This window comes from Thalia democratica, chromosome 1, assembly GCF_965202585.1.
Source record: "Thalia democratica chromosome 1, ktThaDemo2.hap1.1, whole genome shotgun sequence".
Lineage (NCBI taxonomy): Eukaryota > Metazoa > Chordata > Thaliacea > Salpida > Salpidae > Thalia > Thalia democratica.
The window spans coordinates 46,205,561-46,233,558 of record NC_139165.1 but is presented as its reverse complement, the minus strand read 5'-3'; the positions used below and the strand labels follow the sequence as shown (position 1 = coordinate 46,233,558).

At 24.8% G+C, this 27,998-nt stretch overlaps 1 protein-coding gene across 1 annotated transcript; it reads right to left on the bottom strand.

Annotated features, from left to right (window-relative positions):
- Window positions 1-2: 2 nt before the first annotated feature.
- LOC145829766 (tubulin monoglutamylase TTLL4-like) lies at window positions 3-27,998 on the bottom strand. Its single transcript, XM_082937639.1, has 22 exons — window positions 27,688-27,998; window positions 26,638-26,802; window positions 22,319-22,564; window positions 16,987-17,116; window positions 16,171-16,396; window positions 15,099-15,221; window positions 14,723-14,833; window positions 11,796-11,875; window positions 7,682-7,753; window positions 7,032-7,157; window positions 6,645-6,727; window positions 6,260-6,388; window positions 5,405-5,527; window positions 5,237-5,335; window positions 4,795-4,929; window positions 4,367-4,480; window positions 3,549-3,678; window positions 2,741-2,862; window positions 2,551-2,639; window positions 2,173-2,275; window positions 1,295-1,423; window positions 3-197 (listed from the first exon to the last, which is right to left on the bottom strand). Exons 1-22 carry the CDS (start codon window positions 27,996-27,998, stop codon window positions 173-175), a joined length of 2,871 nt encoding a protein of 956 aa, XP_082793765.1. The 3' UTR covers window positions 3-172.

Genomic DNA, 27,998 nt, shown 5'->3' with positions numbered 1-27,998 from the left:
AATAATTGGATTGGAAAATATAAAACTGAGGTATAATCTTTTTGGCGTTGAATTAGTCATATATGTAGACTGTACTGCACAGTACACTAGAACACTTGAAATCCGGCTTTACTCCTACCAATCGACATCAACTTTAAAAATAACTCTGAAATCAAGTCTCAACTACAAATATTCATTTTCTTTTGTACTTTTTTGAGCTGTTAGAAGTAAAAAAAAAACAAGTTAGTAATTAACTTAACAAGTTTATAAGTACTTTTTGTATCGAAATACTTAAAATATTTACTTGATAAGGCTAAAAGTTAACAGTATTTTGTACTTTTTAAAAATTGATTAAACATCATTATCTTTAGATCATATATTGTTACTATAATTAAAAGTTTTTAATTATATATAAATAAAGTAATAGAACAATTTCAGGCATAGTTTACAATATTTAACACTTTAGTATAGCTTAAAAATGATTGTATAAGATACCTAAATCAGTATTTTTGCGTAACATTATATGTTTCATGACATTAAAGAAAACCATAACTTTTTAGCGTTTAAAGTTGAAAATTTTTAGGAATTACACCTTAATTACGGAAAAAAAACTTTGTTTGAAAAAACAGGTTCTTTTCTAAGACATTTCAAACTTGTGCACGCAAGACCACAAAAATACGCATTTAACATAAATATTGGCAAATTTATTTCAATTAAATTCAAAATATTTTAAAATTAAACTTGTTATTATTTGTAACTAACTAAAGTAAAATTGTAATGTACTCAAAGTAAGATATGTACAGATTAGATAGTATCTTTACAATACACAAAACTTCTGCGCACATCAGATGTATATCTCTACGAACATGTATGAACACTTTACGATACACTGCTAGAGAGAACAACAATAAAGCAAAATAAACCCTAAAATTAAATAATTAAAAAAAAAAGAACTTTAGATTTGAATGAATATGTTTTTAACAACTTTTTAACTGAGATCAAAATGCCTTTCTTTGTTCTTCAACTCTTTAAAAGAAGTAAATAATGTCTTAATAGTTACTTTACGCAGAATTATATACTCATACATACAGTATCACTAACTTTCAAATTATACTTTTAAATTACAATAAATTTCAAGTTATATAATTACTATAATTTCAAAATTTACTTTATTAACAGTTTATACTATTTTATAAGTACAACAAAATATAAAAACTACGAGGGGCGTTAAATAGTACATAGACAAAATTTATAAACTAACTTTGCTGTAACTTTTTAATAAAATATAAGGATTCTACTTATATACTTAACTTACTACAATGTTGGAGTTGATTTTATAACTTTGGAAAGAACTGAGTTGCTTTTCGTTGAATGACTTCTGTTTTCTTTGAATTCTTTTTCTTTTTTTCTACTTATTGAAAGCATTTGGACAAAAGTTTGTTGTCTGTATGTATTATTAAAAATAACTGAAAAGTTATAAGCAAAAAAAAAGAACAATGTGAGCTCATATTAGTACTTAATATAAGTTTACTGGAAGTTACATTTATAATTCATAGTTTTCCTGAAACTAAAAATAGAACCCAATAAAAGTAACTTAATATAGCTTTAGTGTTTATTAATTATTGATTTGACATAAAATTTTATGAGTTGTTTAGATACTTACTCATACAATATTCAAAGAAGTCTTTTTATTTGTATTCCGTAATGTATGATGAGTTTTGAAAAATTAAACTAAGTCATAGAAAATAGGTTTGTTATAATATAACATAGAATAGTATTTCTTATTAATAAAAAGCAATAAATATTTTTTTTTACATAAATAAAATAAATTGAAAGACGTTCTTATATTTGTTGTCTGTATATTTAGACTCTTTCAATGTGAAATGTTTTTTAACACTTTGTTTTTGAAAAGCTGCACAAGAGTTAAACTTATATACTATGGTTTTTATTTAAAAATTCATTTTCAAATGTGAAATAAAACTGAACACTTTTATAAAACTCAATAGTTTTTAAAACCAAAATGTAGCTCACCAAATATTTAGAAATTTCAGGATAACTATTGTCAGATATTTAAAAAACAGCTTAAAACTGCACAAAATAAACAATAAAATGTGTAGGAAATTTTTTATTTTAGTTAGGCAGTATAACTATTTGTATTAAAAAGATAATTTAAATAGAATTTTATAAACAAACTCGTTCCGGTTCTCTCCAGTGTATATGGACCAATCAACTTCTTTTAAGTTGTTTGTAGTTACGCTTCGGTCATTTCGTAAAAACTCGTTCAAGATTTCGATTCCTTTGTACCAAAATAATAAATTTAAGTAAAGTTTGGTTTGGTTAAAATGAAAACTTTGAATAAAAAATTGAGTTTATTTTTCTTTAATGCGTTAGATATACAAATAGACACATTTCAAAATTTGTAAAAAAAAATAAAACTTAGAAAAATTTTGTTATTCAAAAGAACGTTAGAAACAAACTGCTTACATATGTATAGTTAAGTTTATTGCTGTATTATTAAAGTATAGTTTATATGTATCAGAGTTTATCAACTTAATACAAACAACAACTAACCTTTTACTCTATCTCTACTGTATTTGATTTCCCAAAAGTACATTAAAAAGTTGTTGTATCTGGGTGTTTCGAAAAACCGTAAATACTTTCTGCAAAATTCTAAACTTAGTTAAAAAATACACCAAGACATAAAAATTATACTTTTTGTAAAACTGCTTGGTCTACATCAACGATAGAACTACTATGTTACTTTTTACACGACGGGAATATCCTGGTAAAATTTCCCCTTCTTGAAAACTCATCTTCAGTGTCGCAAATAATTTTCACGTCGTCCTGTGTGAGCTTGGACAGCATCAAACTCGATAATTGCGCCTATATACAAACTTTAAATGTACTTAAACTACTCAAATAAGTTTGATTAAAACAAGATACTATTGAAACAGTTTAAAAGTTTAAAATAAGCAGTTTTGTTGTATAAGATGGTACCGAAAAAAATAATCTAACAAAATATTTTTAAGATACGTAAAACAATACATGGTTATATACGGGGACAGGTCGAATATGCACGAAGGGACACTTTTACACGAAGGGTCACTTTTGCACGAAGAGTCAATTTTTCACAAAGGGTCATTTTTGCATGAGAGTAAAAAAGTGTACTAAAAATAAATTTAAAAAAATTGTAAATAAAAGAATAGAAGAAGCAAACCTACGAACCGAGGGTAAGGGGTAACAGTGATAGTAAAAAAAAATTCAAATAAAAATTGTTACTAAAAATTGAAAAGACAACAAAAAGTTAGAAATAATTAAAAAATAATTAAAAAATAATAAAAAAAATTAAAAAAATTACCAACCGAGGTATGGGGTACCAGTGATAGAAAAAAAAAATTAAATAAATTTCAACCCGTGCAAAAGTGTCTTCGAGCAAAATTAGCGCCGCGAAAAATGTCTTTGTGCAAAAGTGTCCATTCGTGCATATTTGGCATCTACCCGGTATATATATTTAAGTTAAACTTTGGATATGCATAATATCTTTTTATTAAATAAAAAATAATAAAAACCTCGGATAAGCTTTTGTAATTTATTTGAAAATAAAAATGTTTTGATTTGCTATTATTTGTCAGAGACTTTGACTGCCTCTTTCTATCTTGTAGAAATGAAGTTTTTTCTTGAGCATTTTGGATAATGTAGCTAAAAATTTAAGATTGGTTTAAATTAAAACTTTACATATTCTATAGAATAATGAAAAATATAGTTTCAAAATATCATATTTTGAGAAAATATAACTTGAGTTTATCTAAAGTAACTGAAGTAAGTATAATTAACTTTTTTATAATTATAATTAAGGCAACTTGTACACTATAATACAACGTTTTGTACCAAATTTTATGGTTTCATAAAAAACTGTACCTAACTACAAAGTATTTATTATTTGTTATGTACATTGTTACAAAAATTAGTACGGAAAGTGTGGCATTTAAATTACCAAAAAGTTTTAATTATTTGGTTTAACAAAATAGTTTTTCAGCTGAAAAATAAATAGTAACAGTTTTAGTTAAACCAAACTAAAAATTTGTTAAAAACTGTACATCTTTTTTTTAAAGTGTAACCATAAACTAAAAAAGGAAATAATAATCATTTAGTGAAATTTAAGTTTCAAGGGATACTACGTAATAGGAACATATATGTAAATAAAACCTAAAACAGATAAGTACATTTTACAAAAATCTAAAGTAAAAAAATATGTAAGAACTAGAAGTAATTATAATAACTCACATTTACTTTCAAACTAACAAAAAATTAATAATAGCTAAAAATACAATTTTGCTGTATGTTGACAATCATGTAAAATTTTTCTGTAAAACTTGAAGGATCTTACCCTAGCCCATCTTCTTTATTACTTTTGTTAGGCACTTTGAAACCAGCTAAATTGAGAAGATCTTTTATCATACCACCTTTCACTTCAATGTCAAGCGAAGAATTAGAATGTAAACTGCATAACAAACATAAGTCATTTAAACTAAAAAACATATTTTCATAAATATAATACACATTTAGTTGCGACCTACAATTTTAAGCACTCTAAATGTAAATGCAAACATTTTTGTAAAAGGAATTTCATACGAAATTAATAGATAACCACTTGAAATCCATTTAGTACACAAAGTCTTTATTTAAAAATTTAAAATATTAAACTATCAGTCTATCAATCGTAACGCTTTACAAAGTTAATATGAAAAAACTAAACATTCATCTAATTTAATATAAGCAATCTAAAAACACTTAAGTTGTGTTACAAAGCAGTACCTAGGCGATATGTTGGCTTCTAAAACCCAAGGCTTCAGTTTATCATCCAACATAACATCGAATCCAAACACTTCGTGGCAAACAGACTTGTCTCGGCAGTTGGACTTTATCAGAACATTTGTGTACTGCTCTACACTGTAATATCATAAATTATAATTTATTAGATAGTGCGTAAGGTTTCAAAGAATATGAACATTAAGTAGCTAAGAGCAAAATATTCAGTAAAATACTAAAGTTAGACATAATTATCAACTTACAAAAGTATCTTTTTTTAATTTATATAAGGTAATGTATAAGTTTTAGCAGATATAAGAGTTAAATATTATTTAAAAATTTGTTCAACAAATTCATGGAGACAAAATTTATTGGTTATTGGTATAAGAATCTTAGAACAAAACTTAAAATAAAATTACTTTAATGTAATGTAGTATTTTATCCCTACCTGATCAAACTTTTTATAACAACGTCCTTTATCTGTTCCTTCAATTTATTAACATTTTCTCCCCGCGATGCCAAGTAAGTCCAAAACGAGCCTAACGTCCTTTGCAATAAATGAAAGTTTTTACAAATTATAAAAATAAGCAATATTTTATTATTTCAAAGAGCAAACCATTTGTGACCCTGCATCTTGCTCGCGTCGTCATTGGCTTGGTACGCACCGGATTTCTTGTTGATGCTGTAATTCGTCAAGTGCATGTACTTGTTGGAAAGAGACTTCATCGAGCTTGAAAACCTGCCAGTGAAAAAAAAAGAAAACTGTAAGTAGAATATAAGTTTGTGATATATTTCATCAGGTTCAAAACACAAAAATCAATAACTGGGATATTAAAATCAACAAAAACATCGGCGAAAGTCTGCAGAACAGAAGTCCGGACTTTCGTTTGCCGTGAGACAAGCTCAAATTTAACAAAAGGGTTGATCATGCCAATTCGATCATCAGACCACAAGTTTCGGTAGACTGAGACCGGTTTCGTCCTTATTAGGACTCATCAGTCAGTCAGTCACAACCGTTTGTAGATTGACGACTACAAGTTTTTTGGTTGTGACTGACTAATGAGTCCTAATCAGGACGAAACCGGTCTCAGTCCACCGAAACTTGTGGTCTGATGATCGAATTGGCATGATCAACCCTTTTGGGATATTAAAAAGGTATAATTATTGTTATAACTATCTTTACACAGCCTTCAACTAGCTAAGTGTTGTTTTTAGTTATTGAATATATTTTTTAAAAGAACTTAAACAGTATTATCTAATATTAAAAAAATTATTACAAATAACAATATCAATAATTATTAAAGCTATTTATGGTAAATAATTTATTTGTTCTTAAAAAGACTTAAGTTATGTCAGAAATTTTAATACAAAAAAAATCAGAATTAATACTTAGTAGGTAGCTATAAAATTTGTTAAAATCACAAACAAGTAATTTATAATGCTCATCGAATATGTTCAAATAAAAGCAAACTTATGCGTAGCAAATCTGACAAGACCATCTTCGTACAGGTATATGATGAGAGGGTCAAATGAAGTGACATAGACATACAGTCGTAAATCGAACTTATGTCCATTTATCAAGTAAGGCTTCGATAGATACCTTTAAATAACAAAACTAACTGTTAAAAAAAAAAAACAGTTAGTTTTTAAGCTATTTAAAAGTTATAATGTTATCACATTACGTAGTCAACCTTAGAAATTAAAAGCTTAATGTTGGGGAAAATAACTTTGGAATTAAATATCCTATATAGTTAGAGAAAAACTAGTACAAACTGAAATAAATAAACTCATAAATAAAAACTTATCTTTTTTAAACAGATAGACTAAAAATGCATACATGTACAAAATAAACAAACTTTTGAACAATGACTGGTCTCTTGGTGGGAATTTCTTTCCATTTACTTATCACGCGGATTCCTATTCCACGAGCTGAAGCTGGCTATGATTAAAATAATTTTAATAAAAAAAATACTGTAGATAGTAATAAAAGAGAAATTTAAATAAATTGATGAAAATTAAAAATAATGCGTTATAGTTATATGCTTTAAAACCAGGTTACTAAAGGATTAATGTTGTAAAACTAGAAAAGTACTTTATAGGATTAAAATATTCTAGAAAAAATTTAATAAATATTTCAAGTTTTTCTATTTTTTTATTGCCTTTACTTAAAAAAAAAACTTTTTTGCTGATAAATATATAATTAGTGAAAAAAAATTGTTTGTAATGACACTGGTTCCACTCACAGGTTTTATAATATACTTATTATTTTTGGGTTGATTTTCATCCCAGTTGTTGCGCAGTAGCTTCTTATCCCATGGCAGCACGTAAGTTTGTGGAAGAAAATTGAACTCTTTCCTTCCATACTTAGCCTTTAATCAATATGTTTTTTTTAACAAAAATAATTTGAAGTGAATAGTTCTTTTAAGAACATTTATTAGAATGACATTCATGCATTTAAAACTAATCAAAGTTCAGTTTATACGACATGTTTTTAAAGTAAAAAAAATATATATAGCTAAAAAATAAAATAAAAATTATCTAAAAATGTGAAATACCATTGAAAAAATAAAAATAAAAAACAAAAAGTTAATAAAGTATAATAATAAAAGTTAAATAGTAAACGTTTGATTAATGACTAAAAATATTTTGGCCACACACTAAGAACAATAGTTTAAACGTTAAATAAGACTATAAAACGTTTTGAAAAAAGAATACATTCAAAAAAACTAACTAAAGACAGAGCAATACATATAAAACCCAGTATTAAATATAAAAAAGTAGTTAAAATAATCTTTTGCTCAACATTTTACTCTGTAAGGTGTCTAAACTTGCTTTGAATTTTGTTAGTAAGCGCAGCAAAAGTTTAACTTAATAAAAAAAAAGTTATTCTTACTTGAAGTTTTGAAACATTTCTCCACAACCTGTCTTTTCTGCCGAGTTGAAAACTTCCCGGAAAATGATTTATCTGAAATCACACTTAATGATGAAAAGTAATTATTTTAAAACCATCTGTTACTTAAACTTAAATTTTACTTTAAATTTTTCAACCATTTAATTTTATATACCAATTTAAAAACAAAACACACTAATGTTCTACACATATACTGTTAAAACTTAACATTATTTTTTAATTAAAATTAAACAAACGTATAGTACTGCACATTAAACAAAAAACTAAACTTAAAGCCATATGAATGTCTGACTTTTTTTTACAAAAATAATAATGGACCTTCGAAACTACATTTAAAAGTTAAAAATGTATACTATAAAACACTTTTTATCAAACATAAAAACTTTAACTAAATTTGATAAATAGCCAGTTTAGTAGAAAGTTTGCTATACAAACAGATGAAGAAGAAATTTTTCATCACGAATTTTCTCCAAATTGATAGTTTTTAAGAATTTACCAAAATATATGTTCTCCTTTATTTATCAAACAATTAACCTTAAATTTTCATACAGTGATCATTTCATAAGAAAAATAAATTTAAAACTTTATAAAAAATAAAAATATGTATTTTATGTGCAAAATTTTAAATAAAATTTTTTAAATTTGATTTTTTTAAGATCAAATACGTTTTTACGAAAATTAAAAAAGTTCCTACAGTACCAATGTTGGTTATAAAGCTAAGATTAGACTTAAAAACTTTAAATACGATTGCTTATCTACTGTAGAAAAAGAAAGTAATAATAATGAAGTTGCCTTTTTGGCCTTTTAGTTTGGTCCTTCCATTAAGAACCTTTTGAGCCCTACAACTTTGTACCCTTATATCTCAAAAGATAATTTGAACTTTAAGAAATAGTAAAAACTAACTATGTTAAAGAACTTTAAAATGAGACTAGTATATAAAATATGCTTTACTTCCCTATGGCCTTAACTTTTTAAATGTTAATAACCGAAACTTTACTTTATTAAAATAAACATATTATAAAACAATGTTAGCACTTGAATTATCATTTGAGTTTTGTGAATCATTTCTATGATTTTAATAAGAATATTATAAAAATATACTCAACAAGAGTCTACAATTTGAAAATCATAAATGTAGAAGTTACTTGAAAAACAGAAGCTTTCAAACTTATTATTCTAAAGTTCACAGAGATACTTGAAAGTAACTAGGTCAAAACATCATCACAGTCTAAAGAGTTTTGAACTCAATGCACAAGTAGTACTTGAACTGTATTCGAAAAACAATGAAACAAACTAAGTTTTACTTTCGTAAAAAAAATTAAACATTTTGAGTTTGTTGAAAGGTTCAAATTCAATAAACACTACAAATACTGAAACAAATATATTGAGTACACTTTAAATGTACCAAAATTCGTAAACACTTAACATATTTCGTTCACAATTTTTTTAGGAAATAATTTTATACATAAGTTTTTGACATTTACCATTATATAAATATAGTTAAATAATTTATTTTGTTTTGAGCTGAAGTTATCGTAGCTTTCAAACTACTTTAATACTATTTTTTTACAAATTGAAAAAAAACTAAATGTGTTTGATGAACTAAAAAGAAATATTTAGAATAGAATACAAAGTTATAACCTAGTAAGTTTAGTAAGCAGATATATCTAAAACACTGCAAGATAAGGTTAAATGTTTATAATTTTGGCTTTAGATTTAAGCTTACTTTAGGACAAGAAAAAAAAGATAGTAAACATTTTTTTAGTTTTATTTAAGATTTTACAACGTATAAATCGTATAGTCATTTTTCAAGCAAAAATATACTAAAAGTTTTTTAATTTTGTTTTAAAGAGGTTTCAAATGAAGTAAATCAGAAGTTTTAAAACCTTATAATGTTAATGAATGTTTCCATATATCTAATACAACTCATTTCATTAAAATAACAATAAAATTAACTTATTAAAACTAAAATAAAAAATTTACTGGTCAACAAAGATTCCTTTATGGTACAAACACATTTAGTATACAACTATTAAATCCAAGTCTAATTTAAATGAAAGTCAATTAACGGACATTTATAAATTTTGTTGCTAGCTAACTAAGAGGTTTAAAATATACATTTTTAAAATTTGAAGAATTTATTGTGAAGATATTAGTAACAGTAATAACTTCAGGCACAAACCATATGCTAAGCTTATAATCGAACTCATTTAAAGAAGAAAATTAGAAAAAACTAAAGAAATATTTAGCAAGTATTAGTAAAATAAACCACAAAAAAACTACTATCGACTATATAAACAACATTCAAGTTTAGGGTTTTTAACAAGTCGGTCCTAATAATGAAATATAATCTAAGCTGATTTTGAAACTAATAAGTTTATTTTAGAATTTTTCAAGTACCAAATGTAAAAAATTTTAGATTTTAGATATTTTTTTAAGTAGTCTATACTTGCTTTTATGTTTGTACTATAGATATTTAAAAACTTAGTTCAGAAAAAAAACTCGCGATATATCACTTTATTTCTGAATTGAAAAATGTTATTATGTTTTAAAATCATACTAGAATTCTCAAAAAAAAAGACATGCAAAAAGTGTTCGTTTAACATTTGAAATCTCTAGCTTTAAGACGAAGAAAGGCACATTTTAGTTAAGCTTAAAAACTAAAAAAAAAATTACTTTACACAACCACAGTGGAACATGGACCCAAAATGCGCTGGACTAAATTTAGGAACTTTCAAGTATTATTTAAAACAAAACTTTAGGTAACCTAAGAGTTTATCAAAACTATTCTTTAAACTTAATTTTTTGAATGACTACAATAGTTAAAGTTATCACACTTAAAGTGGTAGCTTTTTTAGACTTTTTATCTATATAATTTTATTTTAATATTTAATTTTTTAATTAAAGAATTTAATAGTTAATTTTTTAATTAACAAAAAGGTGGATTTATCATATATTTCAGTTAGTTTTGTTTTGTTAAAGCTAGTAGTTGCTTAGTATTTCTGAAAACTAAAGTGTTTATGATTTAAACAAATATATTACTTAGTTACTTTTAAATTTTGTACGGTATTTTCGACTAACTACTAAACAAAACTATAATTTCGACATATATCACTAAAAATTGACAATGTAGATTTTTTATCTGTTATTATTATTCTAATTAAATAAATCATAATTAAAGTTGAATAAAATTATAAAGGTATTTTATTAGTTTTATGTTTTCAATCTTTAGACATTTACCAGTACTTGAGCTAAAAAATATGCTTAAAATGTTTAAAGTTTAGTTTTTTGTAGATAAAAAAAGTTATATATTTAAATTAATTGAAAAAATTTTGATACACTTATTAGAAACTGTGATACAATAACAATACAAATATTGAAGTATTTTTTAGACTAGTTTATTTTTCTCTATTGGATTTGTAATTGGAGTGACTGGATTTTATCCAAGTTCATTTGAGCTAGAATTAATTTACCAGACTTTACACCAGACGGCATAAGTTCAGTTGTAGAAGAATTATTTTTATTTGGTATGAACTTATGAGTTTATACAGGTCTATATGATCAAAAAAGACACTTTTTTTTTCTTATTTTCAGTCCTGCACCTAGTCCACTGTGATAAGCTTATACCAGAAGGTTGAAAAAAAGGTCTCGAAAATGATTTTTTAAAACTATAAAAATTTTACTTAATTAAAATATTTTTTTATCTACAAAAAAGAAATATTGATTTTAAAAAAATAAACTGCTATACAATATTCAATAAAGAAATTACAAATACATAATTATAAAGAATTCTTATGTTAGGTAGTTTTGCTTTTATGCAGTTCTTGGTTTTCAACTAATCATTTAAAAATGAAAAGAATGTTAACAACCTATGTAACTGCCAACTTAGTTAACCAATACAAAGTACCTTGTTGTAAAAAACTATTAAGTACTATATATCCAGATTTACTTCTAAAAAAGATAGCTTTAATTGCCAAATTAGCGTTACAACAAGTACTAATGTTTGTTTATTAAAATTGAAATTAACACCAGTCTTTGAGTACTTACTTACATAGTATGTTTGCAAAATTAGTTATTTTATTAAAACTTTACATACTTTTTGAAAGCTTTTAATACTCTTGAATCCAGTTGATTTCATGTGTTTTCCGTAACACCCTATCCATACATCTGAATTTTCTGTTTTATTTTGAACTTAATTTTAGATTTAGTTTTTTTAATTTAAAGAGAAGTATGAGAAAACAATTCATAAAAAAATTTACTCAACTTCATAAAAGTACGCAATGAAAGTTTAGAACAACTATACAAGTTACAAAAAATGTAACTTGGTCAAAAACTTACACTGCTGTTTATCGCATAATATATTAATAAGGAGATATAAAGACATCGAGAAGATAAGCACTAGAAATCAAGCAAAACATTTTGTACCTTACAGTTATGAAACTGTTTTTTTTTTCTTTTTCATAGCGAATAATATCTACTTATATACGGTCTATTCTATTTTATATAAATGTTACACGGTTTAAAAAAACTATGTATGTTGTATTTACATGAATTACATTATTATAACATTGTTATAATTTTTTAATTTATTTACAATCATAACTTTTTTTAATTTTTCTGGGCCTATTCATTTTCGAGATTTAGATCAATATCTTTACTACTGCAGTTAACTTTTAAGAGTACTACAATAAAGAAAAACTGTGAAACAAACATGTTATTGATAAAGAATGTGCTTTTAACAAAGAAATATAGTAAAAAACAAAAACTGGTAATCATCAAAATTTTCTAATGCTAATTAAAAGTAGATTTATGGTATTTGTTCTAGTTTTCACAGATCTTTGTGTGATGAACTTTACTGTTTACAAAAAAATAGTTTTTTTTTATACCTGTTGTACTAGTAAAGTATTTTACTAAAAACATACGTTATAAATAGAGACTTTTTAAAAAAAAGAAAGCATGAAAATATTTTTAAAAATACTTTTCGAAAGAAAAGTATTAAAAGATATTTGTCTAACATCAGGAATTAAAATTTACAGTAGAAAAACTAAACTAGAGGTCTTACAGCTTGAAAAAAACTTGTGCAAAACAAATGAAATTGAGCTTTTTTTTTAACAAATATTTTGAAATAGGCTATTAGATTAATTTTCAGTATACAGTAATGCTCATTAAACGAGATTTTCTAACAGTAATGCTGGAACTTTTTAAATCTATAGTACAACTCTTCAAAATCAGAACCGTGAAGACTTTTTAACAAGTAAAACCGTGAATTTTTCTGGTAAAACTGGCCCGCAGAATTTATTATTTACTAAATTTGAACTTTTGACGCATTCAAAAACCCCTTTACTACAATTCAATCTATCAATTTATGATAAGAGCTTAAGCCAATGTCGTATATAAATTATATTTAAGTTGTGTAGCAATTTTACAACTATTTATAGGTAAATTTAAAAACTTTAAAAAAAAGTTAGAAGTAAAGTATATATTGCAAATTCTAAAAAACTTAAGAATAAATCAAATCTATTTGGAAAGTTATAATTAAATAAACGGATAAAATCAATTGGTAAATCTTTAAAATATATTCGTAATGTAATTTTATCTCTAGAAGAGTTTGTTAAAAAATACTTTTTAAAATATATGTGTGAGATCTAAAACTCTATTAGTGCCTTGCTAACTAAAAAATAAGAAAAATTTACTAGAATATAATATTGGTTAAAATATGTTTTAACTTTATTGGCTACTTGTGAATTTTCTGAAGGAAAATCAAAGTAGTAAGTTCTAATATTGTATTATATGTATACAGTACGCGAATAAAATGGTAGAGAATTAACGAGAAAATAAGTTAGAAACTATGAAAAGTTAAACAAATTTAGTAATTTATTTTTTACAATAAAAAGTTTTAAAATTAATTAAACAATCTCAACTTTTACATATGCTAATTAAAACATATTTTTGAATTTGACATCAAATAAAACTATTTTTTAAATTTAAATAAGTAAATTTTAACAACTTCATGACAGTGATGAGCTTAGCAAAAATGAATATACTATAAAATAAGTTTAAAGTTTTATTAGAAGACTCTAAACTATCATAAGTATAAATATAAACTTAGCTTTCTCAGATTACAAATTGCCATAAGAATCTATTTTTGTTCGTTTCCCTTAACCGTGGTTAACAATTTAAGTAAAGTAAAAATTATAAAAACCTTAATTAGTTGTTTCATTTATCTAGCCTAATAATGTTTAGTACTTGGGCAATACTTGATATTAAGGCCATAGGGGGGGGGGGGGGGGGGGGGGGTCAAACATTTTTTTATAGAAAAATTAACTTTGGCTTTTATATCGAAAGCTTTAAATACAAACTACAAGCCTGTTTTTAAAGAATTCAAAAATATCATTTAACTTTTGAGATATTTAATTTTTTTGCAAAAATTTTTCAATATAAACGTATGGACCGCAAATTTTTTGGGGTCAATTTTCTGGGAAATCTTAAAATTTACTAAAAATCTATCTCATTCTTCATTTTTCAAGCAATCTTCTTCAAATTTTCAGGAAACGTTCTTTATATTAAAAGGAAAAAACGTTACTTTAGAATTTAAGTAATTAAAAAAAAATAAATATTTCATCACAAAAATTAAAAAAAAAGTGTTTTTTTTTTTTCAAAAAAAAAAATGTTTACAGAAATTTTTTTTAATTCCAAAGTAACGTTTTTTTTTTGTATAAAGATTAGACTGTGAAAGTTTTAAGAAGATTGCTTGAAAAATGTAGGAGGAGATAGATTTTAGATGAAATAGTCTTTTTTCGCTGTTTTAGTTTTCCCTTTCCATAGGGAACCTATTATGCGGCCCGACTTTGACTAGTAATATCTTAAAAAGATTTCGAATTTTTTAAAACGATAAAAAGCATCTTTAAGCTTAGAAAAAACCCTATAAAATAAGATCAACTTGTAAAAAATATGGTTTACCCCCCCCCCCCCCCCCTATGGCCTTAATCTAAAATAAAACAATGATTAAAATTTATCACCAACTTTTGGTAATTTTAAATCCGCTTCTCGTAATCGTATTTTTGACCACGTGTGGCGTAACTGAGCTCATTTTCCACTTCAGATGTTTTTTGACGTGAGTAGGAAATTGAATCACTGAAATTATAAAAAAAAATTCAAAAAAATCATAAATGCAGTTTGCTTGTGAAAAGCATAAAACGGTAGTAATATTTTTATTAGTTATAGTTCCAATTCTTTTCGGTAATCTTTTTAATAAGTTTATTGCCAACCAATTATCTTAGTTGTAATTATTAATAATTATTATCAACAAATTGCCATTATATATTAAAAAAAATTATTCAACATTGGTCAAAATGTTGTAACAAACTTTACAGTTTCACCTAGTTCAATCAACACTGACCTTTTTCGTTGTGCTTGACAAATCTGATTACGTCAGCGCCTCCAAAAAATAAAGAAGTGATGACGTTGGACTGCTCGATGATGTCATCACTTGATGTTTGTTCGAAATTGTAAATTAACTGGGCTAATCAAAAGTATTAAGAAAGTTATAAAAAACAAAAACATTGGGTTTTTCAGCTGTAAAGTTAGTGTTCTTACATAAAACAAATTAGTAAAGTTTAAAATTTCAAGTTTTTGTTTTTTAATACGATAAATCAATCGAAAACAAAATTTTACTCCCTTTTGTAAGCATTTAAAGTTATTTTGATTTTAAGTTTTGATAATAGTTATTTACAAAAAAAATGTTTATGTTTGTCAAGAAAGCACTATGATAAAAGTTTTAATTACAGAATACTTTTAATTTAAAAATAAAACACATCAAGTACAATTTTAAAGCAGGGGTCAGAAAACTACGGCCCGGATTTGTTAAGTTTTGATTCAATTAAAACTGTTTTTTTTATATAAAACTGTTAAAATTTAAATTATGAGTAGGAAGTAGAGTTAATTCAATAATAACTTCATTACAATTTTGTTGTTAAACATACTTATTAAATTTTTTAAATTTTGACAAAAACAAGGCTGCCGACTAAGTTAATGTTTATAAAGGGGTACAAGTAAAAAATTTTATACTTTTTATTGATTGATTGACTTTTGCAAATTTCAAACCATTTTATTTTATCACAGGATTCTTTGTTTTTAATCTTATAAAATTTCGATTTTATTAGACCAAACAAAATACTTTTATTTGTTATTCATTAAAAATGTACTCTTTTCTATTTAAAAAACTACTTTTAATGCAACAAACAGTTAAAGATTTACAAAACTTATGGGCATTGTTAAAGAAAACATGTCGAAAATATTATTACATCTCAAAAAATTTTTCTGGGTGAGAAAAGTTGTTTGCTAACCATTGGCACATAAATACATTTCATAAGCAAAGTAATTATTTAAAACTTGACTCAGCTATGTAGAAAAGTTAGTTAACAAAATTTAAAGAAGCATCTTTAGAAATATTCAAAAACTATGAAACTAACATAGATCATCTTCTTCGACTACGTCATCTTCTATGTTATCAAGCATTGCATCGTCATCATCGAAAAATTCTTCGCATATAGTCATATCGTTAAGAGAATCTGTAAAATCAATGGTGTTCTCATTTGCAGACTCCTCAGCGTCAAGTTGACACGGAAAGTTGGAAATAGATGTAACGGGTCGTTCGTCTTTTGTTAAACCTTGACTTGACTTTTTCAAGGATAAGTACTGTAAAAAAGGCTTTAATTAAAATTTATTTTATTTTGTCTAGAGAACAAGTCAAACAACCAAAAATAAAACATTAAGTTTTGCACATAAGACTACAAAAATATTCTTAAATCCACAATTAAAACTTAGCGTTACATAAAACCTAAATTAACTTTTTTTTAAATTGCAGTTTGTGATCGACTTTTTCTAAATAAAATTTTTAAACTGAAAAAATATCTTAAACTGTTTTAAATATTGTTTTTCTTGTCTCTGATCCAAGTGTTATGCTCTTTTAAATAATTTGTTTTTGCAATGCTTTGTGCATTTCAAAACTTAATTTAAATCATAGACAAAGTTAGATCAAGTCAGAAAAAAAGCATGAACTTTACTTACTGTGGATTCATTAAAGTGTATTTAAGAAAATCAATATAAATTCATAAAAGAAATACATCGAATTAAAAAACAAGAAAAATAGTTGACTTGTAAGATATAAAAATAAGTATTAAAACTTTTACATTCTTTAAATAAAGAAAACAAACCTAAGTCTTAAAGCTTTTTTTGTTTTACCTTTTAAATGCTTTATATTTTAAATCTTAGAATAGAAAACTAACTGAAATTTTAGATAGAGTTGATGAAGAACTACCAGGTATAGCGCTTTTGCTAGTAATATCAGAATTTTTCTTAGCTTTTTCCACAACATTATTGAATGATCTTTTTTGCTCAGATGGACTACTTGCTTTTCTTAAAATTTTAATCCATTTACAAGGACATAAATTTGTTTTTTAATAGTTCTTTTTGTTAAATTAAAAGTAACAGAAAAGTTTAAAGCTTAGAATTAATTATTATCTACTTTTATACAATAACTAATCTTGTTTTAGTTTAAGCAAATGAGGGTATATTGCTTGAACGAACACTTTACAATTGGTAATTTCTTTAAAAGCATTAAAATGATTATGCTTCGTCAAAAATTATATGTTTATGAAAATACTTTTAGTTACAACTACATTGCTTAAGCACAAATTTCACAGAAAAACCTAAAATATCCACATTTATAATCTCTTTAGATACTATTAGCAATAAAACACAAAGTGAGGTTATTTGAAGTTAAGTCCTATGAAAACCTTGAAACTTTCTTTGAAAAATAACATTGTATAAGTAAAAAGCTCTAAACATTTCAGAACTTAAATATGTATATAGTTATTTATTTGCAAAACTAAGTTTCACCCTTTAAGCGATCTTCAGTTACAATTTAAATCTGAAAAATAAAAGTTAAACAAAACATGAAAGATACTATAAAGCAAAACAAAACAAGTAAATTAGAAATAGTACATCATTATGTAAATTATAAAATTAATCAAGAATTTGAATATAATACTAAACAAACACTATGGGTTTAGGCTCTTTAAAAACTGAATGTGAAACTGTTATATTAAAAAAAAACATTAGTGGCTCAAAAATTAAGGAATAAAACAAGCTACTTTCCTTTTAAAATCGAATGTAAAACCCTCAACCCCGGAAAAAACGAGCTCTGTAGAATTACTAAAACCATATAATAAAAATCAGTAAATGAAATAAGAACTAAATCTGCTATAATACAATTTACACGATTTTATAACATGGTTCAATAATATCAAAATAAAAATACTAAATGCTTTGTTAATTTTGTCATTGTTAGTTTTTACCCAAGTATAAAAGAAGAGCACTTGATAAAAGCCATTAGCTTTGCAAGAGCATACACTAATATAGAAGATAAAGATATAAAGTTAATAGAACACACCTGTAAGATAATTCTAACATTTAACAACAAAACATGGATTTTGGCCATAGGGGAGGTCCAACAATTTAAAAAAAAAAACTTTGGCTTTTATATGAAAGCTTTAAATACAAACTACAAGCCTGTTTTTATAGAATTCAAAAATATCATTTAACTTTTAAGATATTTTATTTTTTGTAAGAAGTTACTGATACAAACGTATTGACCGCAAATTTTTCTGGGTCAATTTTCTCGGAAATTTAAAAATTCACTAAAAATCTATCTTCTTTTTCATTTTTCAAGCAATCTTCTTCAAGTTTTCAGGAAATGTTCCTTATATTAAAAGGAAAAAACGTTACTTTAGAATTTTAATAATGTAAAAAAGTAAATATTTCATCATAAAAATTAATACAAAACACTATTAAACCAACAAAAACAAAATTACAAATCTTTTTTTAATTCCAAAGTAAAGTTTTTTTTGTTATTGTATAAATATTAGACTGTGAAAGTTTAAAGAAGATTGCTTGAAAAATGTAGGAGGAGATAGATTTTAAATAAAACAGTCTTTTTTCGCTGTTTTAGTTTCCCTTTCTATAGGGAACCTATTATGCGGCCCAACTTTGACTAGTCATACCTCAAAAAATAATTTGAATTTTTTTAAACGATAAAAAGCATCTTCAAGTTTAGAAAAAACTCTTCAAAATAAGATCAACTTGTAAAAAAACATGGTTTACCCCCCTATGGCCTTAAAAAAGACGACAACACGTTGTTTGATGAACCAATGGGATCATTTTTTGGCGCAGAGATCTGCGACCTTATAGGCCTTTACGCCCTAAACCGTAAACCTCTACAAAAATAATAAAATTGGTTTGTATAGAGACGATGGCCTAGTTACTATCGAGCAAAAAAATAACCAAACTTCAGAAAATACCAAAAAGAAGACAATCAAACTTTTTAACAAAATCGGACTCAAAATAACTATTGATATCAGCACAACCACATGCAACTATCTAGACACAACTCTAAACCTCGCTGACAACAAATACAAACCATACCGTAAGGAAAACTCAGATGTTAAATATCAACAAAAATCAAACCACCCAATAGTTATTAAAAAAACCTCCTAGAAATGATTAAACAAAGGATTAACAGACTCTCCAAAAGTGAAAAAATGGTCCAAATTTAAAAACTCTGTACCCACATACCAAAATGCTTTAAATGACTTAAATTTTAAACACATGCTAAAATACTCAGAAAATAAAAACGCTCAAACTAAAAAGAAAAGAGCCGACCAAGAAAAATAATTTACTTCAACCCAGCCTTCTGCTAATCCTTTAAAACAAATTTAGAGAAAATATTCTTCCAACTCATCGATAAACATTTTAAAATCAATGAAGTACTCAACAAAATTATATACAAAAATAATTGCAAGATTTCATACAGCTGTATGAATAATATCAAAGTTATAATAGAAAAACATAATAAAAAAACCCTAGATAACATTTCCAATAAAGAAAAAAACAAAATCAATAACACCCCAACTTGTAATTGCCGATCTAAAAACTCCTGTCCCTTGAACACCAAATGCCTTATAAAAAATGTTAGTTACAAAGCCACTGTAATATCAAACAAGGAAACAAAGAAATACATTGGGAGCACTGGTAATACTTTAAAAAGCAGATAGTAACCATTACCACAGTTTCAACACCTACAAAGAAAACAGCACCAAACTAGCTAAATACATCTGGTTTTAAAAAAACAACAATATTGATTATAATAATAAATGGAATATCATTCAACACATCGGGGAGGTAAGAAAAATTCACAGTATATGTAACACTTGCAGCCTAGAAAAGCTAGAAATAGCCAGAGTCAATAAAAGAAACAACTTAAACAAAAGACACGAACTGTTTGCTAATTGTCTACACTTAAAAAAACTTCACTTTAAGACTTAAGCGCTTGCTAGCTAATTTTAAGTGTCATTTTATTTACTCAACTTCATTTTCATTTATAAATACACAATATTTTTAGTCCTACTTAAATAACTTAAAAAAACTCAAGCTTTGAACTATGAAAACTTAATACTATAATACTTAGTTCAAACCATATATTAATTACGTCATAGTTTTAAAAGCAACATTATTCAAAAGGTTTCAATGCACTTTTTAATTAGTTTGATGTAACTTCAGTCAGCTATTAGCCTATCGAGTTTTAAATTTAACTTAAATCCCTTTGTGTATGTAAGTTATTTAGTTTATTTATTCACTTTAAGCTGATTGTGTTTTTAAATCTAGTAGTTTCATGTTCAATACCTAAGCTAAAGTCTTCAATTTATTTATTTATTCTAGTACACACAGTTTTCATGTTTAAGGCTCAAAACTTTTTATTTATTATAGTATCTAATTTATTTACATTGTTTTTTTAATTCTATGCCACTATAAATTTTTTTTCAGATTTAAATTTTTTTACAAAGTTATAAGTTCCAAGTTTTATTTTCTTCCAGTTAACAGCTTAATCAGTATTATTAGTTTTTAAAATATTAAAGACCCAATTCTTTTGTGTGCTATAGTTTTAATTTCATTTAGTTTTTTGCCTCCAAGCTAGTTTTTTTTTTAATTAAAAGTTTAACATTCAGTATAAGTAAGTTTCAATTTAAAGATTTAAAAGTTTCTCTGTATATTATAGTATGTAAGTAGATTGTTTTATTTATTTTTCCTTAATTTTTGAGCCACTAATGTTTTTTTATTCAATATAAAAGCTTCACATTCAGTTTTCAAGAGCCTAAACCCATAGTGTTTATTTAGTATTTTATTCAAATTCTTGATTAATTTTTTAAGGGCACAGGGGAGGTCCACCTTGATTTTTACAAGTTGGTCTTATTTTATAGAGTTTCATCTGAGCTATCAAAAACCGCTTAAAAAAATTCAAAAAAAATTTTGAGATATGAGCGATCAAAGTTAGTGACCTCAACAGGTTCCTTATGGAAGGCGCAAACTAAAAACGCAAAAAAAGACCATTTCACTAAAAATCTATCTCCTCCTTCATTTTTCAACCAATCTTCTTAAAATTTTCACAGAAATTGTATTACTAAATTTTAAAAAGATTAAAAGCAGGATTTTTTTTATTTTAAAAAATAAAATTTTTATTAAAAAAAACCACCTATTTTTTTGTTGTTTTTATCTAAAATTTTTATTTTTAATATTTTTAAAATTCCAACATTCAAAGTCTTTTAAACTATAAAAGGAACGTTTCCTGAAAGTTTTAGGTCTCTAGTTCAAAAATGAAGGAGAAGATAGATTTTAAGTGATTTTTTAAATTTCTGACCGTGAAAAATTTGCGGTCCATACTTTTATAAAAATTACTATAATTCAAAACTTAAATAATATTTTTTAATTCTATAAAAACTGGCTTGTAGATTGTACTTCAAGCTTTCATATATGATCATATGTTATTTTTAGTGAAAAAAAAAAAAGTTGGACCCCCCTATGGCCTTTACTAACATAATTTACAATTTCTAATTTACTTGTTTTGTTTTGCTTTATAATATCTTCCATGTTTTGTTTAAATTTAAATTGTAACTGAAGATCCCTTAAAGGGTGAAACTTAGTTTTGCAAATAAAAATTTTGAATAATTAATCTTGCATATTTTTCTCCTTATTTTCAAATAAATTGAGAAATATTTTAGCTCAGTTTAGAACCTCAAATATAAATATATATATAGTCAAAAATACTTTAAAATACAACATTTTTTTTTAACTCTTCTGCAGTATAATTTAGTACTTTAGCTAAGAACTGTGATAACTAAAATTTATAGTAAATTTAAGTTATCAAAAAAATACAACAATATGGTCTTTTCATTTTAAAACTTGCTAGGTTTAGTATTCAAAAAGGCCTAAAATATTTTTTTTTTAACTTCTTTAATAAAAAAGTTAAATAAAAATTATTATTCTTAGATCACTTTATATATCACGTTTGATGCAGAAAACTAAAGTGGATATAAGTTTTTTCTATAGTAAACACCTTATTGTTTATTGATCAACAACAAAAGCGCTAAAAAAGTTTGGTCTACAGAATATTATAAATGTTATGATACTTTAAGTCATGCTTTTAATAACTGCTTTTGTATTAAAAACAAGTATTGGTATACTTTTTGTCGAACTATAGCTTCTGATAATAAGAAGCAAAACTACCTCCTCGAATAATTTTCATTAGATTTAGAAAAGGCAGACTTGTAGCTTGAGTACTGTTCACTAATTATTTTGTATATAGGGTCAATAGCTTCTAATTGTTCATTTGAAACTGTAGCGAAGGAAGTTGAGCTTTTTGTGGGCAGGTCAAAGTCTGTTAACGAATTTTTTCTTGCTAACTCTATTCTTGATCTAGGTCTTTCTTGCCTACTTGTAGAGCGACCACTTAAATTTAGCTTTTTCAACACACTGTAATAAAAATATATAAAACTTTTGTTTATAAATTTAATTTAACTAAGAATAATTTATAAACATGTTTTAATTTGAGTTTTAAAACTTTGCAAAAACTTTGGAAAATCATATAACCTTTTAATAATCAATTATTTTCTTAAGTGTTTATAATTGCAAACAATTAACTACTTACTATATTATTTTATAAATAAGTTCAAATTAATACATAATTTCTATGTAATCAAACTTTAAGTTAAAAATTTTAGACTTCTAGTACTATCAAATTTATTATTAGTACATAGAACAATGGTACATTTTAAATTAATCCTCTCATAAATATATTGTACATATACACATTTTTCATAAATTTTATAGGTTTAGATATACTCTTTCTATGGTAAATACAAAAAAAATAAAGCAGGACTAAATACTTAAAACCTAACTTCTAAAAATATCATTTTGGTGTTTTTTTCACTTAGGTATACTTTTATAGGATATTCTAATAACCTTGTAAATCTAATCTAAACTAATATAGTTCAAAAATTAAGTGTTTGATACACAAAGTTTACATTAAATAAAATAAAAAAATTAACGCAAGATTCAATGAAGTGTGTCTCCTAATTATACAGGTTTTAGACTTTTGAAACATTTTAGTTTTCATAAAGCTTATTTATTATAATCCTTATTATAACTTTTTTAAATTTAAACTTAAGTATCTTTATGGTACAGGACAGTAAGAAATACCAAACCCTTTGAACTAATAGAGGAATTTCAATAAAGTTAATGGTACAAATTTAACAAATAATGTTGCTGTTTGTGCATTTAGACATAGAAATTTTAAACTATCAATTTTCTTTTAAAAAAATTTGCAGAACTCAATTCAGTTTTCAGAAAAATAAGTACTTATTAGTTGTTAGTGTTTACATTATTTGATAAATTATTGTCTTGAATAATTTTATCATTTTTTGTTTAATTATTAAATGAATAGCTGTTATGATATATATTTAAAAAACTTAAAGTAGTTAGATTAATAACAATTCACACTTACAAACAAAATTTGAAACAAAAGTCTAGCACTGAAGTGTAATTTTAACAAACTACATTTGCAAAAGTTTTCTTAAGTATGACGTAAAACAAAAACATGTATGTAAATTTATTTTTAGAATCAAAAAATGAAACCTTCTTATTTAAATTTAAAATAATTTCAATATTTATAACACTTGAGTTCTAATAGTACAAAATGTCAGTTAGAAATATTTTATAATAAAGTTTACTTAGTTTATGTTAATATGTTTTACTGTATAATTGTAGAAATGCAAATCATTTACCAACAGAACACACTGCATGGTAAAGCATTATAAGATTTTTACAACTTAAAAGCTTTAATTAATAAACGTTTTTTTAAACATAAAACTAAAAGAGGTAAAAAGTCAAAAATTTGTTATTTATCAAGTTGATAAATAATTGTTTAAATGGCTGGCTTATTTCTATAACTATCTCTAAGAATATTTAACTAATACTCTAATAACTTTAAAAACCTCTTAAGCTAAAAAAAATAAACTTAATTAACATTAGTATTAGTACTCGAATTTAAAACAATGAATTAAATTGTTTGAAAACAATTTAAAGTTTATGAAACTAAACAACTGTTTTAACTTGCTTCATTAAACAATAATACCTGACAAACTCAGAACTTTTAAATGAATCAGCTTGTCTGTCATTTTTATGCTTGAATGTGTTTTTCCAACATAGATTTTTGTCTGATTTAAAAACTGAATGACTAAATAGAGACAAAATTGGTTCTTCATCATTTGAAATATGCTTTTGTGTCTTTTGGAAACAGCTAAAATATAATAAACTGATATAAACTAAAACTAAATGACTAAAACTAGTTACAAAGCTTAAACTTTGAATTAAGGCTTTAAAATGTCTATGCAACTTTTTATTTCTTTCCTTAAATTTTTTTCTAAATATGTGTTAAGCCTTTAAAGCTACGTGAAAAATTACTTAGATCCTATTTTGTATTACTGTGTTTCTTTTACTTATACTTCAACAATTCAAACTTTATCTATACCTTGAAATCTACTACTTATAAAACTAACCATATAAAATTTTATTTCCTTTTTTAAATACTAGTTTTTTTTTAATCTTTTATGTTATTTTATTAAATAAATATCAACAAAAAAGTTTTTTGTTCAGAGGTAATTGTTACTGCATAACCTTTAAAACATTAAGAATTAATTATTATAAGACTTAATTAAACTGTTTTATTACTTTAAATTTGGAATGCATTATATTAAACTAATTTGAATTTAATTTAGTTTAAAACCTTTTTAACAAAAATAAAAAAGCTTACAACTATGAACCAGAATGTTAGTGAATTTACGTACTAAAACAAGATATTTAACAGATCTCAATCTAATTAATTAGATAGAGAATGATTCAAGACTTTTAAACAAAAACAAACGCTTAAAATTTGTTAAAAATAAACACTAAATTTATAACAATTAATTCTCCTAAAAACACATTCTTTATTTAAACAATAGAGCACTGAAAAACAATAACAGGATTGCCACAGATAAAGCTAAAAAAATTCTGAATTTTCTAATTAGAACTCTAAATTAAAAGCTATTCAAAAATACATAACCAAGACTTGAAACTACTTAAAGTTTTTTTTTTAAAGGTCAAAACAACAGTTATTTTGTTGGATTCAAATATCTAACTTTCTTTGAACCATCTGTGTATGATCAATGTATTTGCATGTTTATATCAAATACTATCTTATTAAGAGCATGTTTATATCAAATTTCCTGTCTTTTCCTGACATTTTTTTTGAAAACTGTTGTTTATTTTGACTTTTGTCTTTTTTTTGTGTTTTTTTTTACTTTTTCTAATTTTCCTGAAATATGACAACACTACAATTAATAAATAATATTTGGCCTATACATATAACCCTCTTATTTGTGTTGGAAACGTTACATAAACAATTTACAAAAAAATTAAAAGTAGATTTTAACTAGTACCTAGTAGGCGCTTTTATTTTGTGTATTACAGTAATTTATATGGACATTTTCATGTTTATATCAGTTGATATTTTTATACTTAATTTAATGTTCTATTACAGTAGTAGCCAGCCTTAAAATGCAAAAAGCCACATCTATTAGAAAAGTATTTTGTAGGCAAGTTTTATTAAAAAACTTCTCAGGCCACTGTAATTTAAAAAAAAGTTTAGTTAGAAAAATTTTAAATTTGGTAAATGTTGTATAACTATTTTATAAGCAATAAGTATACAACATTTTACACTTATTAATACTTATTCTATGAAAAGGTTTGATTTTGATTATTTAACTAATTCAAGGCAAGACATTTCTACTTGATCGGCTATAATTTGCCAACCTCTGCATTAAAACAAAATTAATGGAGTTTGGAGTCATTAAACTCAAAGTTTTTAATATAAATTCATTTAATCTACTGCTAGAACAAAATAACAGTTTACAGCAAAGTTATATTCAATTTTAATTAAGTATTAAATATTTTAAAAACTTAAACTATCTGGATAAAGCAGACAATAATTAAAACCCAGTCAAGCTCTAATCGCTTCTAATAAATTACACACCATTACACTGTTTGTAATGTTTAACTAAGATTTTTGAACAGTATACTAATGAAACATCTACAATTTAAAACTTGTCTAAAAAAACTGATAAAACTTGAGTAATAAAGTTTAACTTGTAAAGTTAAGCTAATATACAATTTAGCAAACTAATCCAAAAAGTATACCTGTTTAAAGTAAGAATTTTTTTAAGACTAAGATATAATTAGATTTTTCTTATTCTAATACACCTTACAAAAATTAAAGCAAAAATAAACTACAAACTTAAACAAAATAAAATCTTTTACAAGCTAAATGCGATAAAAAAATATCAAAAAACATCTTTTAGCCTCGAAAACAAAAGTATTGTGCATCTTGATAACCGAAAGGTTTTTTGTACACCAGGTCCTTAGACAAAACTTTTTGAGCGCTTTTTTTTTTATCATTTAATACAAAATATATATACTTTTTTTTTATATAAATTGCTACAGAAACTTACTTAGATGTTTGATAGTTGTTAGAACCAGCCATAGTATTTGAAACTTTATATGAACTTGTAGAATAAGAAGAGGATGGTCGTGCAGAAGAGGAAGGTGTATTACTTGTCAAATTATTTTGACTTAAGGTTGATAAGTTATGTCGTTTGTAAACAGGTTCTTTTAAGCTGCAGAAGAATTTAGTGCAATATTAAATATGTAAATAGTGTATTCTTTTTAGTCTTATTTAACATTTATATTTAATAAAAACTATACAGTAAAATAGTATTCATTTTGAAAACAAATAACATCTGAAACAGTTGTTAAAAAATATTATAAAACTTCACATTTAGCTTCACATTATAAAACTTAACACTATTTTTTTCCAATCAATTACTTAGCATTTGTTCTTTAGGGCTTGAATAAAAATGCAATGAGCATTTATAAACTGTAGTCTAGTCTAATACAGTTTTTAACAAAAAAATCAGTTAAATATTTATCCAAAAAGAAACTTATGAACTAACTTTTTTTTTCAAAGTAATAGAAAAAATACAACTAAAATTTATTTACCAAGTCATAAAATCAGACTCAAACCAATTGTTTTTAATTGAAACTAAACATTGGTATTAGTTGTATGATTTTTTAATATTGCTAGTTTTTTAGCATGAAAGTACTCGTACTCACATACTACTGAAGTTTTTTTTTTTAATAATAAGTAAATAAGCATTATAACAAATCTTAAACACACTGGTGTAATTAATGTAATTATACTAAAGCAGTAGTTATAGTTAAAAAAGATAAAGAATTATAACAGAAATTTTTAACTCAAATTTATTTTTAAAGCAAAAATTTACATATTTTATTAAACTTAGGAAAAGATAACATTTTACATTTGTTTGAAAAGACAGTTTTTACAACAATTAGGTGAATTTAAATTCTTTCAACTTATAAAACTATAATAAACAGAAAAACACATTGTTTTGTATAATATTTTTGAAAATCTCAAAACTTATTATTTTTTCTTACTTAACAAAAGATATAACTTAAGTAAAATCAAAATACATAAAACATACTTGTAATTGCTTTTACTAAATTGTGGTTTGGAAAAGGAATTTGATCTGATATTTTTGAAATTTACATTACTTTTACTAAAGTTTGGATGGAATTTTGAAATTTTTACAACATCTCCTTTGTCTTTGTTAAGAACTGGTTGAGATATTGGAGGCTTTTTTGTAACTGAATAACTTTGTTGTTTTGTTTTTTGGCCATAGAGTCTGAAGTCAATATCTTTCAGTAAATCATGGGATTTTATGTTGAATTTATTGTTGTTAAATGAGTATGAGCTACAACGTTTTAAGCTACTTTTAGGTCTATCCACGGGCAT

What these genes read in the sequence shown, in the direction of transcription:
- LOC145829766 (XM_082937639.1), bottom strand. Translation starts at nt 27,998, where the DNA reads ATGCCCGTGGATAGACCTAAAAGTAGCTTAAAACGTTGTAGCTCATAC. An exon ending in AACAACTATCAAACATCTAA is followed by an intron (nt 22,565 to 26,637) that starts GTAAGTTTCTGT and finishes TTTTTATTACAG; the next exon opens with TGTGTTGAAAAAGCTAAATT. An exon ending in ATAAGTATATTATAAAACCT is followed by an intron (nt 6,728 to 7,031) that starts GTGAGTGGAACC and finishes TTTTAATCATAG; the next exon opens with CCAGCTTCAGCTCGTGGAAT.